We start from the raw sequence: 19,413 nt of genomic DNA, 5'->3' as shown, positions 1-19,413 counted from the left end.
AAATAAAAATAGATGTAAATTGTGACAAGCTTAAGGCTATTTATGATAAATGAGTGCAAGTTTCTGTTATAATCTGCAGTCATTCTTGAAAGAAAAATGGTAATATAAATTTATTTCATACTTTTCCTATGATGGTTGCAAGGTTGGTCAAATGGACCAAGTCTGTATAGTGTTAAGGTAGAGAAAATAACAGTTAAAACAAAGTTCTATTGAAAACAGCTTTTTATATCCATTTAGGAGTCTCTTGAGGTTATGCTAATGAAATCTGAGAACTGTAAGATGAGAAAAAAAATAAAATTTTTAATCTTAATATGAAAATTTACCTTTCACACAAACTAGTCAGTCTAAGTCAAACTCTGGCACCATAACTTTGGACAAATCTCTAGTAAAAATATTTTATCAATAAAATATGTTTTTTTTACTTACAAAAGACTCGTAATGCATATTAAAAGTTGGCAAAATTTTGTGAAGATACACTTACTACATTAAAAGGTTACTACTTTCATGGTTACCTGGTGGTTACAAGGTCTATCAAACTGACCAAGTCTGTATAAAGAGGGTTAATGACTAAGGCAACTTTACAAAACTATTTTTGTCTCAATTAAAATTATGAATTCTGCAAATGAATGTTGCAACAGCTTGGGATTTCTACTATTAATACATGTTAACCACATAAAGTTGAACCCCCTCTTTGGTAAATGTAGCATTCTCCAAAATTATTTTCTCTTTCTAGTTTACGAAGACATAAATTACTACCAAGCTAATAATATATTAGAAAAGACTTCAAAATCTATAAGGTTACACCTGTTGTAATCAATCGGTAAGCTTGACTTCAACATTTTGGTACATAGAAAAGTAGATTCACATGGGAATACTTGTATTTCATATCCTGATAAATAGATAATACGTATGAACAAATATGTAGTAATTAGTAAATACCTGATACATGAAGCAAGAAAAATATGTAGCTTAGTTGATATTATGATGTCCAACATTAACATTACTTGTAAGAAAAAAAATATTACTTTTGTGTATGTGTGCGTGTGTGTATATATATATATATATATATATATATATGTGTGTGTGTGTGAGAAAAAGCTGTAGGTTCATTTAAAAGTGTGTATCTTACCTGTTTACTTTTTCAACTGTCTAAGAATATCAAGAGAGCTTTTAATATCTGGGATTTGTTTCTTTAGCCTGAAATTAAAAAAAAAAAGATCAATTTAATAGCAAAAATTTTTTGCAAATTGTTCTTATTTAATAATTAAAGGATAAACTGGAAGGTGGGCATTATTAATAAATAATTAAAAACAAATATTGATTTTCAACATGTTGTTTCAACAAGCATTTTTTTACTATGAAAAATAGTTTTCCAGTGGAATAAATGTGTCATATTAAAAAGAAGTATCATTAATTAAATTTAATAGCAATCGTAATACTTTTTCAAAAGTAATCTTAATCTCAAAGGCATCATTATGTTCATGACAATTAACAGCATCACAGATGAGTGTTATAGTTAGCAGAAAAGCACGGAAACTGTGCAAATTACTAAAGAAAATTCGCAAGAAACAGCTGCAAAAAAAACTTTGTTTTGAATGGCAATGTACTTTTTGTTAATTTTCAAGTAAAACTGTGTAGCCACTTCTGAGGGGGCCCCAGAACCCTTTGATCTCCAATTTTAGCATTTAAAAACTGTAAATGCATATATTCATTTAAAAGAAACTTACATTTCCATAATCTTCTCACATTAAAGTGTAAAGTAACCGAATTATCTTTCAAATATTACAAAAAAAGCAGAAAAAAAGAAATAGTCTGACTTCTGCATTACATAAAACCTCAAGAGTACCTTGAGTACCAAACATACCTTGCCATACAAATATAAATATAAATCACTGCTCTTAACAAATAATTATAATAAATAACATTTAAAAAATTTATAAGTCTCCTCAAATCCACACAATCTAAAACTCAATACCTTGATACATGTCTGGATCTCCCTGCCTCACCGCCTCAACAACAGTTCCCGAACACCTCAGTTGGGAAGAGCAGGCCAACACAAGTTTGCTTTCTCTTTCACACTAAGTTACAAGCATGTTTAGTTGTTGTTTTTATTACATTTCAATGCCAATTTTCATTGTAAATCCACAGATTCAAGCCTGAGAGTTACAACCATGTTTAGTTGTTTTTATTACATTTCCATGCCAATTTTCATTGTAAATCCACAGATTCAAGCCTGAGAGTTACAACCATGTTTAGTTGTTTTTATTACATTTCCATGCCAATTTTCATTGTAAATCCACAGATTCAAGCCTGAGAGTTACAACCATGTTTAGTTGTTTTTATTACACTTCCATGCCAATTTTCATTGTAAATCCATTGTTTCAAGCTTGAGAGGCCTCAAATCTTTTTTGCTACCATATAAGGAGTCAGATTTAGTTTAATGGTTTGAACAACTTTTTAAATGTTAATAGCAATTTTTCAGTTATTACCAGTTTGGTCAAACATGAGCAACCCCAAAACCAACTGCCTCCCATTTTCTGGGGCTTCTTATGAGTCTTGAAACATTTTTATTTATCTATATTCTGTAGAGTTTAAGAGCTTAAGTAAAATATTTCAGGTTAGTCTGTTCAAAAACTGTGAAAGGAGTTCAAAAATCACAAACATAGATCAGTACCCACATATACGATGAAGAACTATTATACACACCAGTGGCAATTCACAGTTAATATAATAAGGAGAAGGCTGGTGGTATTTTAACCACAACCTCAGAAATATAGAACAGTAAGAAAGATGCTTAATTTAGGCATCTTAACCTATTTAAATATGTTTGTGTCATCAGTCTCTCATAGCTATAAACACACTGAAAACTACCAACTACTATCATACCAGATAAGGCCTAACTATTGTTCAAACTGTAAAACTCAGAAATAACTCTAAATCAAGATAACTTGTCACTTTTTAACCAAGTCACTGCAATCATGCAATACAATTCACTTTAATTGTCTATATCCTTAAAAATACTGAATAATCACATAATCATTAAAGTTGTACCAGCCCTTGATCACCACAACCTTGTGAGGTTTGTGTGCTCCTCTTGTTGGAAACATTTCTTAAAATTATTTTTATTGGATGTTTTTACACCTAAATTATGACTGGCTCTATTAACGTATAGCTGGCCTCATAATCCTTGTTAAACCTGGTAAAAAAGGCTTGGTTCCTCTCGGATGTTTCTGCAACAAAGAATAAATTGTACAGACAAAAAGAAAAACTGAGAGGAACAACTGTTCTGTGCATCACACAAAATGCCAACTCAATGAGCAGCATAGAGCGGGACAGGAAGATTTTTAAGCATTTTGCCACAAAAATATACAGTTTTCAAGGGCTGTATATCCAAAACATAGAACATGGATATTAATATAAAAAAAATATTTTATATGTTCAACATCTCTTTGAGGAGGCATGCTCTCCTTTTCCTACTGATGAGCTGCTAATATTCATCATTAAAATACAAAACAAATTTCAAATATTTCACAAACACTGATAAACAAAATGAATATTCTACCTTCTTTTCTTTTGCAAAAGGTTAAGTTCCATAAATTTATATTTATTATGTTGCTCATCAAATCTCTTCAGTACTGCTTCTGCATTTCCTTCATCCATCATGAACTCATCAACATTTTCCTAAAGTAAAAGTGAAATATATTACTCGTAGGAAGTTGCCATTCATAATATTGTAAAACTCACATGGCAGACAACAAAAATAAAAACAAACACAAAAATAATTATAGATGAATTAAAATTTTCATTTTGAAATTCAAAGTACAAATCACATAAATAGCTTTTCTCATTCAGTGCTGCCCTCTATATGCAAAAATATTTCCACATGCCACAAGCCTTGAGCTCCCACATATCCCACAGTCACTGTGGTTCCATTGCTTCTAGCATGGAAATCATCATGCGACAAGCTTCCATTAATAGGAGTGCGACACACTTTCCTGACACGTGACTTCTATTCAATTCTACCGAACTATCACTAATACATTTTCAGTATAGGAAAATTATAACTTCTGATACACTACATTAACTCCATTCACATAAATAGCTAGAATCCCATGATGAATAGATGGAAGGACCAGTGCAAGAGAAAGAAAGATGTATCCTTAAAAAACGTCTGAAGAACCCCCTAAAAGGGGAGGTCCTTGTAGTGGAGGATCATACATGGGAGACTGCACCACTTATGTAACACTTATACTCTACACCCAGTGTGGAAAGAAGTGACGTAGACATGGGCAGAAAATGAGAGGAGCACATACAAAAGGGAAAGAGCAATGGTTGGATAAGGATCTGAACCACCTTATATCTGAATCTCACTCCCTCAGCTGAGACTTAAAAGTGGGTGTGGTGAGACTTAAAAGAATGTGCCCCAAGGTATAGAGTGGTTGGGGTGTGACGGACCGTACATGGCAAATCAACTGCATTCAAAACCCAGCCACCAGGAAACAACATCCATGCGGGGTTGGGATGAGAATCATACCATTGGTATGTTCAGCAGACCAGAGGGAAATATACCCACTGATCTGTGAACAGGGCACATGATAGCAAGGTGATAAAATATTTTACCAAACTGGGAACCTGATCGGAATAATAAAGATTTCCTTGTATTATGAAATTTCCCACTCAAAACCAATCAGACATGAACCACCCCCGGTGCAGTAACATATATGAAAAACTTCAAGGGATAGCGAAAGAGGAAGAAACGTAGTAACTTGCATGTTCATCCACCATGATGCACAAAAAAGGTAGCAGTAAACACGAGTTCAATTGTGTGAGGGAACAGAAATACCTGTAATACATGTGCATGGACTTACGTTGATTGGTCCAGCTCTAAATCCAAAACCCAGCAACTGGGGACAGACATCTATTTTGGGGTAGAATGAGGGACTCCAATCGAAGGGGTGAACTGCAATTTTAACACCTCACTCCAAAGCTACAACATCCCCTTGGATAGACCCATTCAGAAATGGAGCATCAGATTGGAGAACATCTCATCATCTACATCAGCAGAATACAACCACCCTACTTTTCACTGAATGGATTCATTATTGTTTGTATTATAATGCACTATATTAAGGAAGATGCTTCTATAGTCCACCAACCCAGCAGCTAGGAACTGGAAAGAGGTAATGACTCCTGTACTCCACTGGAAGAAAAGGGGGGGGGGGAGAAAATGCAGTGGAGAGTCTGGAAAATGGTCAACACTGAAGACAGTGCAATGGATGACCACAAAAACTCTATTTTGAAAAGCAGACCACCCCTGATTTATTCAATCTAAGGAATGGCAGGGATGGGCAGCTATCCCCTTCTGCTTTACCTATGAATGAAGCAAATATATCATGAATAAAAACCTACAAGTGATCTTGTAGAACACCCCATCTCGACAGTGCGTGTTTAGTGGCCACAGAAATTATAATTGTTAAGTCTTCATGGTTTTACACTGTGAATTTGACTAGTTTAAGTATACCTGGATAGGCATTACTCGCCAAAGAGCAGAATCCATAAAGAAAAAAAGAGAGGTGCCCCTGAAAAATAACAGGTATATATACAAAAAGTAACTTAACTGGTCACAGTCTCACCAAAGAGTGAAGGATGGCAACAGGTGGAAGATGGTAACACAATGAGAAAGAAACAGCTACCCGAAGAAGCAGATAATGGGAGATAAATGTATGAGGTGTAGTCCTAGTGCAAGATGGAAGAAGCATCTCCAAAGTATGATGGGGGTAAGGTGCAGGTAAAAGGGAAGGTACCTGATCAGAGTGAAGACACCAGAAATTGATTACAGGAAAATGAAGACAATGAAAAAACAGCTAATTGAATCATAAGCCAAATCCGATGGTTACAGGAGGAAGGAAAAAGAGACCAACAGAGGAGTAGTGTCAGGGAATGAAACGGCAGGAAAGGGAAACAACAGAAAGAAGCTGTTAAGGCAATGAAGCAACCAAGACAAAGAAGGCCATCCAGGAATAAAAATACAAAAGTAGGAGATGGAAGGAAATGAAAATGATGAAAAAGAAGAACATGTTACATAAGCCACCAATGTGTAGGTTAGTAAAAATCAATCCAGAACAAAAGAACAGACAAAACTGAAGCAGCTGAGAAAACCAGATCTGTGCCTGCCAGGAAGGAACAATCAGAAAGACCTGACCCCAAGTGGCATGGATGAACGAAATTACCAGGGGAAGATGAAGAATGGGATGAGAAAAAGGTATAAACTGGTTCCAATCCTATGTGAACGAATTTACAGACAATGCAAGTGGATGAGGAACTGGAAACAAAAAAAAAAAAAGAGGTAATTTGGAATCAAGGAAAGAGGCAAATGCATCTTGCTGAAGAATACCCCACTGGAGGCAGAACCACCAGAAAATTTAAAGGATTGAAATACCACTTCATGGTATAAAGTGTGTCTGGATTGGAAATGTGACCTGCAATGAAGCTGAAAGCAGGTGGAATATTAAATGTCAGGAGAAGTATGTCAAGCGTGTGGGCCCAAAAAGGGCCCAAGGTCAATCGATGAGAATTAGAATGGGTTTCCCTTGGTGAGTGATATAAGCCAATAGCACTGAACTGTCAGAATGGATCATGAATTGAATCCTGACAAGAAGAAAGTAAACCAAAGCATGTTGGACTGCCAGAAGTTCCAGGGTGTTAACATGGTAAGACCTTTTGGCCATATACCACTCTCCTGAAGCCTAATGCTAATTGACCGATGACCCCAACTGTGGAAGTAATGATAATGGGAGGGAAATAAATCCGGACCAGGTGATGAAGAGGTCTTAACAATGTGGGGGTTTTGTTTAACAACCTACACATATAGTTGAAGAGGGAAGGAGGAAAAGTATGAGGAGAATCCAAAAGAACCATATCAAAACATCATGAGTCATACAGTATCCTCTGAAGAGATTGCATATGTCAGACCAAGGTGATAAGAAGCCACATTCCCAATGCAATAGAACCTCACTAACTGTAAGATAGGTAACAGTAATGGTGTTGGTAACTTAAAGCTCTATCAAATGCAATCGAAGAGGAGAGGGATGGGCCTGATGGAGTTGGGAGTTGAAAAAGACATCCCCAAAAGACTAGTTACTTTAGTAGGTAATGGAACAGACTTCTCCAACTGGAAAATCCAACCACATGAGCAGCATGTGCAGGAAGAAAATGAATATGTTGTGACAACTCCAGTTCTGAATGAGTTAACAGAAGCCAGATGACCAAGTTGTGGTGTAAGTACAATCACCCATCATACTGAAGTAGGGTAAAACTCTGACCACCCGACAAAAGACATACAGATCCAAAACAAGCACTATTGGCAAGGTATGAAACTGGTACCTAACCCCGTGGTGAACAAACCTAAGCACCACAAGTGAAGAAAAATAGGAACATGGGCATAAGAATATGAAACATCAACCTTGGGTATCCTCAGTCCTGAAGAAATGGCCCACCAGAGTGGGATAAAAGACAAATAGAAAAACGGGAAAGAACTAAGAAGTGATTGAGGTGGTACAGGTTGATAACAGAACTCCAATCCATATTGAGAATGCACGAATAATGGAGAAATTCTTATAAGTATGACAGGTAAATGACAGGAAGGTGTCAGACATGGAACATGAATAAAGAATGCAATGGCTCAGAACAAGACAAATGAGCAACCAAAAAAACAAAAAAAATGAATGTAGCATCACAGATACCCCATGTGATGCTAAAGTCAAAGGACCGGTGGAGGAAAAGAGCTGTCCTTAAGTCCTGATTGGAAGTGTACAGTAAACGAGCTTAGTAAAAAACAGTGTCCCACCCCAGAAGGTCCCAAAAGCAAAGAAGCCACATGTGTAGGGAAAGAGCTAAAGGTGACAATTGCCCCAACGTAGTAAGGATGAAGAAGGTATCCTACAAAAATCCCCAAGAAATTCCTGTAGAAGAGATGATAGGGGGAAGGCAAAGGCTGGAAAACTTGGCAATGGATACAGGGATAGGACTAACGGGATCTGCTCTCCATACAGGCACCAGTTGCAGGAGCTTGTCTGGTTTGTGAAGAATAAGGTCACAATAATTGTAGCAGATCATCACAAATAGGAGAAGCAGTAGTGGAAGCAGAGGCAGAATTGACAGTGGTTGTAGCACTAGGGCAGCAGAGCAGATAATGAAATATACCAATAAATGTTTTTATATCTCTGTTTTAGACCAGACAAGGCCTAACATTAAAAATACATTTTATATGACCAATCATGGTACAACAATATAACCACTTCTACTTTCAGCAAGAGAAACATAGTCCAAGAACCTCTCACCTTCAAATTCATGAATTCATGGCCAATCACTGTAGACAGAACATTGTTTTGGCAGTAAACGGTACTTTTTTTTTAGGTTAACAGATCGATCCATTTACCAAAGTTTTTTGTTCTAATTTGTACTCTGGAACCATAACACCCCTAAGTAGCCCAACTAATCCTCCAAATATGGTCTTGTTAACTTGCAGATTGGGTGTTAAAAATGTTAAAACTTTCATTTTCTAATTAAAAAATACAAATTAGAGCAGATTACTAGCAAAAAATTCAAAACTGAAATGCTTCTAAAATATTCTATTAAACTAGAAATTTCTATAAGAACTGAAACAGTGATTCACACAACAGAAGATGTGGTATGCACTGATCACTGTTTTACCATTTAAACTACTTGAGTGTTGAAATTCTTTTTTTTAAATATTATAATACCAATGAAAGATTATTTAGTAATTACAAAACATGAATTTGGGAAAAACACATACAAACAATGTTTTTTAAGAAAAACAAAATTTTTACAAAAGCAAATGTGAATGACAAGCTGATTACATTAGTACTTTAAGACTTCATATGCCAAGAAGTACAGTTGGGTGAACAACTCAATCAAAATTATGTGTTCAGGATAAATGTCATGAAAATAATCAACTAACTGAAACAAATGTTTACAATTATTACTAATTTTGATTATTTCAATTATCCAAGCAACTGAAATATTGCTATTATGATTTCAATTAATTCAAGGTTGTCCAGCTTAATTGACTAATGTAAATAATGAACTAATCAAAATTAGTTTCCAATTATTACTATATTTGATTATTCCAACTATCCAAGCCTCATGATAATATTTGATTAGTTGAATGTAACTAATTAATGATCCTGAAAATTAATCAATAATCAAATTCCACTAATCACTCACCTCTACCATGACGTCCACAAGAGTTAAAATTTTTCTGACCTGAAAATGTACTTAAGATAGATACTTACCTCTCTGCACCACTAAGGATATCAGGATCATACTGTGTGATAGATCTCATCAACACAGGAGAAGCGATCTTCCACAAGATACAAACCCCAGGGACATGACAAGTCATAAGGTGAATACAACAATTGTAGGCCCAAGAAAGGAAGTCTATAGTAAGAAAGTATAAGTCTCGAGAGCAGGCACCTCCCTGGTGGTTGGTTGGAGTAACGACCATTGAGTTGTCTAAGTGGATCGTCACAAGATATCCAAAGAAGAGGAGCAAGACTGATAAGCTACAGTCATCTCCAGAAAGTTAGTATGCAGAGAATACTCTTCTAGACACCAGACTCCAAAGAAAGTGATGCTAAAGAAAGGGAGGCATCAGCGTAATAATGCAGATTGGACTGAGAGGGTGGGGGTATATGCCAATTGTGTTAGAAAGATTGAGCCACCAAAGCAAAGGGATATAGAAAGAAAGTTAGACACACAAAGGCAGATAAGGAAATGAAGGACATGCTCCAATGATCTTCCAGAGCCCATTGAAGTGGACACACGTGCACACAGATAAGAGGAATCATGGCTCACAGCCAAGTAAAATGTGAGAGAAAGAAGTGCCTTAGAAACCAAAATCTCCCTGGTGTAAAAACACAAGGGAAAGGGTTGAACCCACCCCATGAAAGACTTGATGAAACCCACAGGCAAACAAGAAACTGAGTGGAAATCAAAATGGACTTTGAAAATTAAACCAGCCAGCCCATGTAAGAGGCCTCTCAAAGATGAGTAGAAGGAGTAACTGCCAATTCCTGTTGAGACAGGGCCAGAGGCCAGACAACTTTATAATATTATAATAATGGAAATGAAGATCCAGCTGAAAATGTAAGGGGCTATAGCTAGGCCAAAGGGAAGGGCATGGAAATTAAGGGCATTACCATTTAGGACAAAATGGAAACATGATGAGACACATGGGAAATGAGAAGAAAGGCATTTGAAAAGTTTACCTTTGTTAAATGTATTCCAGGAAAGAGGGTTCAATGTAGACTGAGAAAGTCATCCAACCAGAACTAAAGAACAATAAGAAAGTGATTCAATGACAGGGCACCAAATACCTGACTGCTTGGAGGCAGAAAATTGTTGGAAAAGGAGTTCAGTCAAACTGGATTTATGTCACAAATGGGGTATCTAATGGCTCACTACCAGGACTTTTGCTATTTTTGATTTACATCAGTGACACGGATAAAGGTATGATCAGTGAAGTATTTAAGTTTGACGAAGATATTGTGTGTTACCAGCTATGAGGATGATACTGTTGCTTTACAAAAGGATTTAGATTATTTGGTGAGTTTTGCAAGTCAATGGCAGATGACTTTTGATTATAATAAATGCAAGATAATGAACGTGGGATATAATTTTAATTACAATTACAAGTTTGTTAGGAATAGCTTTAACAGTGTTAAAGAAGAAAAGAATCTGTATTCTGGTTTATTAGTCTCTTAAGCCATCTAAGCAATGTGCTATTGCTAGTAGTAAAGTAAATAGTATTAAAGGTTGTGTCTACAGAAATATTTGATACAGGTCTCAAGCAGTTATAATTTCATTGTATAGGTCACTGGTTAGGCCACATTTAGAGCACTGTGTTCAGTCTTGGGCTCTTTACCTAAGAAAGATATTGAAAATTTGGAAATGGTTCAAGAGGAGGGCTACTAGGATGATACCTGTGGTGGAAAAGGTGACTTATGAGGACAAGTTTTCTCTTTCAAAAAGAAGAGCTAAAGAGCATCTGATTGAGATTTTAAAAATGTTAAGGAAATTGACAGTGATGATGCATCATCTTTTTTCATACTTAATAGTGATAATGGTAGGACTAGGGGATATAAATATAAATTTTGGCAGATTAAGAGTTATCTTCAGCTTAGACATTTTTATTTTTCTAACAGGGTGGTTAGCCTTTGGAATGGGTTGCATTCAGCTGTAGTGCGTCCAGTAAATTTAAAGAGTATAACAGAAGGCTTCATAAATATTTGAATGACAAGGTATGGCTTTGAGTTTTTTAGTAGATGGGATGACCTAGATGAACCAAGTGTATATCCCTTATCCTTAAAGTTTATGTTATACTGCAGCATCATAATTCAAATGAAATATAAGATGATAATAACAAACTTTTCACAAAAAATATGGGCTGTAATTATGGCAGAAATTGTTCACAAATATCTTTTCTCTTACCAGCATATCACGAAGCAAAGCTTTCAGAATTTTGTTTCAATCTTTATCCAAATCTCTACTGAACTGTAAGCCATACTGACTTGCAAAGTTCAAGAGAACAAAAAAAAGAGGTGTTAATTACATGTTTCGATCACTAGTGTAATTTTTCTAAAAGCTGACATAATGTGATTTTATCACACTAAGATAACTGAGTTTGAGAATCAGTGACCGGTTAAAACTGATAAAACTACACTTGAAGTTACAAGGTTTAAATTGGCGTTATTTTGTTCAAAACTATTTTGCCTTTTTTTTTCTAAGGCAGCATTTTCCAAACTACTGCTTTCCACACCCTCTTTAAATAAATATGATTTCTTGCATGCCCCCTCCTTTTTAGCCACGACATAACAGCTCATACAATGACTGAGTTTTTTTGGGTTTTTTAAGTACAAACTTTTTGCTCGTAGCTCTATCTCTTGACCGATTTGAGACCTAATTACAGTCACAGCTACTTGTTTAAATGAGTGAAAGAGTGACTTAAGTGATAAAATGTAATACATGGATATGCATTATAATGCTACATGTGTTGTAGTAATTACTTATTTATTACTTTCATTAATGAAAAATATGTTAAAAAACTGAATGTTCCATTATTACTCTACTGACTACCCTCACACTCCCTCAAGTAATCATTTGTACCCCTTGGGGAAGCATGCCTAATACATTGGGAAACTGTTCTAAGGGACTATGAATGGCATATTATGCAATGGAAAAATTCATGAAATTCACAAACACTAATATTTTCATTCAGTGAGGAAAAAATCAACCCAAATATTAAACTTTGAATTTTTTACACTTTATGTATAAAGTAAAAATATTTTTACTAAACAAATTTCAACATTGAGATTTTGTTTTTTTGAATCTGTAAAAGAATGACTTGAACTTTATTTTCTATATATTTCAATTCTATGTACAAATTTTTCCTCAAGCTGTACCAGGTGCAAAAATAATAATATAAACTTAAATACTTTATCAGTAATATAAATAGGTCTAAAAGAACCTTCGAGAAAATTAATTTGGCAACCTTATTCTAAAAAATCACTAACTTTATGTGTGATGATACATAATTCTGAAGGACTTCTATAAGCGTGTGCACAGTTATATTTGTATACTTTTTTTGTACAATGGACACATTCTACTGGCTTACATTGATATTGACATGTTGCTTACAATAGGCATAAAGAAAAAAATCTAGAGTTTAAGAAGTTTAAATTGACAGCCTTACAGGTAAGTTGGAATATTACCATAATTACAATATGGCAAAACAAGGAATTTGGTTAAAAGGGTTAAAATTAGAAATTTCAACAGGACCATTAAACGACTGGATGATGAGAATTTTTACGTATGTTAAAGATAAGCAAAATTTTTAATTGAAATCGAGCCCTTAAAGGAAGCTGATAGCAAGGCTTTTATTTAACTGGCTGAACTTCTGAATGTTATTTTCTGTTTTTACAAGTTATTATTCCCGAGACATTTTATGGAAAAATATTGAAATTGACCTGAATCATATAGAAATTAACCCCTTGTTGTCCCACAGGTTTAAAGAAAGTTAGAGATTAGATATCTGAGCTTCTCTCTCATTTTTGGAGGTCACTAAACAGTGGGCAGGTGCCTGAAGATTAGAAAACCACTAATGCTACTCCTGTTTTTAATGGGATGATAATACCTCTCACCTTCATTTTTAAAGGCCCAATTGGTTCCTTTTATCATACTTAAAACATTCTATACAATTAGGATTATCATTTTCTGCCAACTGTTTCTCAAATATTTTTTTCACTTTCCTTATACCTTTTTTACATCAGTTCTCTAGTACTTATACAAGCCACTAAATCATCCATTCTATCCTGTTTGAATTTTCTGAACTCGTTACTTAATTTTCTATTTGATTTCTTTTGTAAGCAATTTGGACATAAGTTTGCCAATTATAAGTTTTTCCAATCAGAAGATACTTGCTTCATACTTGTAGTAATTTGTCCCTAAAGGTTTCCCACTTCAAATTGTCATCGTCACTTTACAAAAATTTCCCATTTACCTTATAAAGTATGTGGAATTATAAAACAGTATGAAGAAAAACACTTTCTAGCCTCTGTGTTGGAATGTGTTGCACTTTAATTACTTCTATCAGAGCACATTAGCTCAAATTTAAGGTTTTAAATTTATACATTCATAGTTACTTATATATAAACTTGGCATGTTAGATTAATTGTAAGGAATTGTTTTTCTGTAAAAAATATAAATTAAATCTGATATCCTAAAAGCATACACAGAAACAGACTGAGGTTCTAAGCCTAAAGTAACCTTGGGTTTCTACACAAAAATAAAGGATTATTTATGGTTAATTTAATTTGTCATAAATATATTAAATACCAGACTTAATTTTCTTAAAGGATATGCATGTTTGGCAATATTCAGTTTAAATAAATAATGTTTTGTTTTTTCATAATTACAAATGGTCTTTCATAATATTTTTTTCTATAAATACTGTACCTATTAAATCTTATGTATTGTACTGAAATAAGGTCACCTGGAGAGGTCACTTGTTTTAACCACTCACACCAATAAACAGTAGTGTGTTGTCTGTCAGTCAGTCAGCAGATACTAAAATGATGTCACATGAGAAATTGATAATGTTGCAATTTTTACTGTTATGATGTTAGTAAAATGTGCACATGCTATGAGCCATGAGAAGAATTATGCACTCTGTAGGTTACAACACGTCATAACATATGAACTAAATACACAAGAAATAGAAATATTTGGCACTCTTTATTTTGGTTTTATTAATTCTTGAAATAGAACACTTTTGGGGACCCTGTGTAGGTATATCTAGTTTTAATTTCATGAAATGTTATAAGACTTAACACAAAATTTAAAAGCAACAAGGGAACTACTAGTCCATGTTGTCTGTCTCATCCACTAAACTAAAAACTAAAACTCAAATCCAGCCCTTATAATTCAAAATTTTCCAATTTTTCTTAACAAGCTCATAACCAATGGTCTAGCAACTGTCCAGGATGAGGAATATTGCTTAAATCTGAATTAGGAAAAAGTTAAGTATAATTTAATAACCTAGCCATCTTTCAACCATCAGAAATTAGTTGTATTTTGTCATCACTCAAAGGCTCTACTCCCATCCAAAAATTTATCTTACTTTTATGTATTTAAAGAAATACTTACTGTTAATTTTTACATTTTCAGTCAACCTTTTTTCATACACCCCTTTTCAATTTCTTAATGTCCTGTTTGACCAGTTGGCCTTAATCTATTCTTCTACAATCCTCTAAGTCTTCCACTATATCAGGCAATCTAAACTTCTTAAATTTATAATGCTTTTCTTAGATTTTATCATTTATAGTCTTTGTGGGTCAACCTGGTCTTACTTGTGTCACCTTTTTTTTTCTATAAAGAACATCTAAATTAAATATTAACATTTTATTAAAATTTTTTTATCTCTGATCAGTATCTACAATTAATTCAGTTACTCAATGCACAGCATACAGTTCTTGTCAAAATTTGCTTTTTTTTAAATTTATAACCAGAATCCATTATTATTGATCTCCCTATACAGTAAAACATCACATCTAATTAAGCACTGATCACCTGCACCCATATATTCCTGTCTTCATTCTCTCAACCATTTCTATATTACAAATTAAAAGTAAATCTAAAATAGTATTGTTCCTAGTAGGTTCATTTACAAATTGAGGATTAAAACCATCCTTTGCATTCAAGATCCTGAAAACCTGCTCTCTGTATGCAACCTGCTAACATATTTACATATTAATAGATAAAAATCTGCTAATATTCATATAAAAAAATATACTGTATACTCACAATACACAAGTTCAAAGTACCAAAAGAAAACACTGATATCCTTTTATGAATGAAGGTATGTGAAAATTTCATACCTACCTAAGATGATATATGTAACTTGAAATAATTAATCTACTGCTGGTACCTGTTACATATACAATGTCACATAGTCATTGACACCGGCTCTCACACTATCACTGTACCATGCCAATCTTAATGATTGGGTAACGAGATCTTAATTTTGATAACTAGGCAAGCACCTTCCTCACCAAATTTGTATCAAATTTGTTGATTTTCTGATGCTTTGATGAAGAATTTCACCAGCTGTGCATGAAAATGTACAACGTAGTTTTTCACAGTGTCACATAATTATGGTTATTAACTTCATATTAATATAATATACTATATAACACACACTTAGAGAATGTATTTACAATACTTACTACTCTGAGATATCATACTTCATTACTAATTATTTTCTCAGCTGAATATATTCAGATATTCTCGGTATTCCATTAACATATGCACCATAATAATTAAATACAATTTCATTAATAATTAATCATTAATAAACTCGTAAGTTACTGCAGTGCCCGGTGAGTGGGTCACTGGGTGTGTCCATCATATAATATATTCTCAGAAGTAGTCAATACAACAAACACTGTAAAGTGTAAAAGTGAAATGCAAGACCTCGAAGTTTAAATTTTAAGACTACACTCACTCCTACATGATACACTTGTAATGTTGTATCGGTAGAATGGTTTTACTGGTGTTACTATTAGTCTACTGCCTAATTCTACTCTCTTCTACCATTAGTAAATCAGTAGTAGTACTCTATGATGTATCATTATCAAGGTTCGTTTACTTGTTTCTACTGGTACTAAATTTTACGACTGTTATACCATACCAAATTTGGGGAAAATTTAAGTATAAAATTATGTTTTTGGTTTTCCTTACCACAAAATCAGCTGCAGGAATACCAATACTATTTTTCTTAGCATCAGTAGTTTGTTGTTCATCTAATTCGGACATTTCTAGTTTTTAACTATTTAATTTTAAGTAAGTTTAATAGCCCGTCAAAGTAAAAGTCTTAAGAAATTACTCAAACTTATAGACTATATCATCCAGCATCCAACTGCCCACACACCAGGAGACACCGAGAGCGCCCTCTGAAATAATAATAAAAAAAACATTGTCAAGTAGATTAACAAAAAAAGAAAGAAAGGGGGAATTTAAGAAAATAGATACCAATTAACATCATAAGGATATTTTTTAGAATACGTTTCAACTAAAATTTACAAAAACAAGACCTAGTGTCATGTAAAATATTGTAACACACATGTATGTGTCAAATTAGTAAAGCACTATTATAATAAATGTTTATTTTAAATTTTCAAAACTGCGCAAGCGTTTCAGTACCAGCTGTGAACAAAGCACAGATAGCTCTTTGTGCAGCTTTCTGCTTAGCAACAAGAACAACGCTTTGGTCTTTTAGAGCTGTCACCTTGGGTGGCAGTGTTGAATTCAGGGGGTGTACAGGAAGGGAATTTCCCTTGTGCAAAAATCCCCCTCTGAAGTACAGTATTTTCCATTTTGTCGAACTTTAATTCATTCCCCCAGCTTCACATTCCCTCATCCCGGTAGAAAGATCTGGATTCAACACGTTTGGAGATGAGCGATAAGTTTATGCTAAAAGCTGGGAGTTCAATTCCTCTGCAAATAATAAGGCATAGACAGACCATTGTGCAGATTTGCCCTAAAGCATGTTATACTTCAGAAATACATGTTATATACTTTTTATACTTATCCGCCATGAATATTGAAATATATTTTTCTGCTTTCTGATGAAACTGGGAATAGAACTTTCTAAACCTATTACAAAGGATTAGAAATACTTTCCATCAAAGATTTGTATGTTAAAGCAGCAGTATGTCACGTAGGTGCAAGTCGTGGTACCACGAGTGACATGTTCAACACTTATTTATTCGATTTCTTTCACAGTGAGAATACCAACCATCCACAAAGTAATGTACCAAGGATAGACGTATAACTAGGTAGTTTTCTGCAACAATCTTTGGCCAGGGAAAGATATTTGTATAGCGAGATTTTTAAACGATGTTGTACCTAAGGAAACTATAATAGTTCAAGAAAAGGAGTCTCCAGTGTTTTTCACAAAAGCGAATAAAACTTATACAGTAGAGCGAATATGGTCTCCAAATCCACACCCCCAAATCAATTCAAAGTAAAACCCTAATCAACAAAGTGAAGACAATAGCTACGAAAACCCATTGTAATGAAATTAGACGTATCTTTTGGTACCATTAACAAGGAAATGGAGCTAACGAGGACTCACAAGCCAAAAATTCATAAGCTTAGAGCCATAAATCAAAATCAATGGTTGTATTCAAGAGAAAGAAGATGGTTAAATAAACAGGAATTACAGCAATCTCATTCAACTACTTGTATGTCTAATATCTCGATATAGATCAACCTGACTTTTTTGTTCTTAGTTTGTGGAAAGTTTGTCAAGATGTATGGCATAAAGCTGATATCATGGTAATTCAAAGAAACTTCATGAAATTAAAATTACGATGTCGGTTAGTAGTGTGTAATCATGACTATAAGACTGAACACGACCAAGGATGGAAGAAGTAGTTTCAAAGGCAGCACGAGACTTGAAGCGTGGTTCTATTAAAACATGATTAACCTCAGTATAAGCACCTTTCACATAGCCAGTAAATAAAGAGGGATTTTATTTAGATTTGAAATAATTGCTTCACAATAAACAATTATCAAAGCAAAACGCATGAATCAGTTTTGTGTCGTTAGATGAGAAAGTGATAGGAGCAATATACTACAACACCAAAATCAAAATGTTTCCTCAATCCCCGCTCATGCTATTTATTACTATAAACTGATAATTATAACAGAAGTATTTACTTACAAAGAAGAAATAATTTTAAGTGCACACAACAAGAATTGCTGATTAACGTGGTTGAAAACTGATGTTTTAGGCAACTTTCAGATAATTATTTCAGAAGTTTCTTTTGTACTTTATAAGTAGCATTTTTTTACCATGTCAACACTTTTTAAAACTACAAAATAACATATTTGAAAAATATATCACAAAGTAAAGAATATTTCAAATTGTTGTAGCATGCTTATGATCATTGAATCAATTTGCTCAAGTTCTCAGTGTTGTTGTAACAGTAATAGTTTCTAAATTCACCTTTTCGAAAGAAGCATAGCATGTATCTTTATTCAGGTACATGAAGTTATTGTTGTTTTCCACATTTCCATTACAGTTTCCGATATAGTTAATCACTTTCGTGCTGACCAGATATTGTAAGGCCGTAAACATGAAATAACTCTTTAACATACTGCGATCTTTGTTCTTAAGTTTCAAGCTAGTATGTATGTATTTCTGTACGAACTTCTACAAAGGTAGCTTACTCAGACAGGAGATACAGAAACCTGTACAAACTAGCTTAAAATCGTATGTGAGCAATTGGTTGAAGTGTGTTACCCGAGGACTTATGGAATACCACACTAACGCTTTGTCTGAGTATAAAAGTGGATTATTTCCAGAATTATTATCCTTTGTTTCTATTGTTTTTAGCTCTCGTGTTTTGGGTCGCTTGTCGGACAATAGTCACGCATAATAGAACCTCGGACAGTTTGGTAGCATAAAGCTTGTCGTGCGAATCAACCATTTTATTTTTCCAAGTTAGCTTTTGATTATTTCGTTGTCTTTCAAAATTTGTAATGTATACTGGAGGGATTTACACCTTTTGATAAAAAATGTAGAAAAAAACGACCTTTACACTCCATATATATATATATATATATATTAACCAACGTTTCCGTTTCGCCTTTGCGGTTTCCTCAGGGTTAATATACACAATTGTTTTACGTCAATTTAACGGCTATTATAATATCAAACAGTTGTGTATATTAACCCTGAGGAAGCCGCAAAGGCGAAACGTTGGTTAAAAGTAAAAAAAAAAAAAGTAATTAGTTGCGTCAACGAGATCACGTGACTATTACCACGCC

The 19,413-nt window shown here is 34.1% G+C and overlaps 1 protein-coding gene across 1 annotated transcript in view; it reads right to left on the bottom strand.

The window, feature by feature from the left end:
* The window catches only part of LOC106465181 (prefoldin subunit 3-like), a 30,650-nt gene extending 14,128 nt beyond the window's left edge, over nt 1–16,522 (bottom strand). Inside the window, exons 1-3 of the mRNA XM_013925385.2 lie at nt 16,318–16,522; nt 3,563–3,681; nt 1,138–1,197 (exon numbers count right to left, since the gene is read on the bottom strand). Coding sequence (XP_013780839.1) covers nt 1,138–1,197; nt 3,563–3,681; nt 16,318–16,392 — 254 coding nt within the window. The 5' untranslated portion in view covers nt 16,393–16,522. The remainder of the gene's footprint in view (nt 1–1,137; nt 1,198–3,562; nt 3,682–16,317) is intronic.
* Between the last annotated feature and the right edge of the window lie 2,891 nt (nt 16,523–19,413).

The sequence above is a fragment of the Limulus polyphemus genome, unplaced genomic scaffold (genome assembly GCF_000517525.1).
Source record: "Limulus polyphemus unplaced genomic scaffold, Limulus_polyphemus-2.1.2 Scaffold1860, whole genome shotgun sequence".
NCBI classification, from domain to species: domain Eukaryota; kingdom Metazoa; phylum Arthropoda; class Merostomata; order Xiphosura; family Limulidae; genus Limulus; species Limulus polyphemus.
The sequence above is the reverse complement of the archived record's forward strand: the minus strand, read 5'-3'. Positions and strand labels throughout refer to the sequence as shown.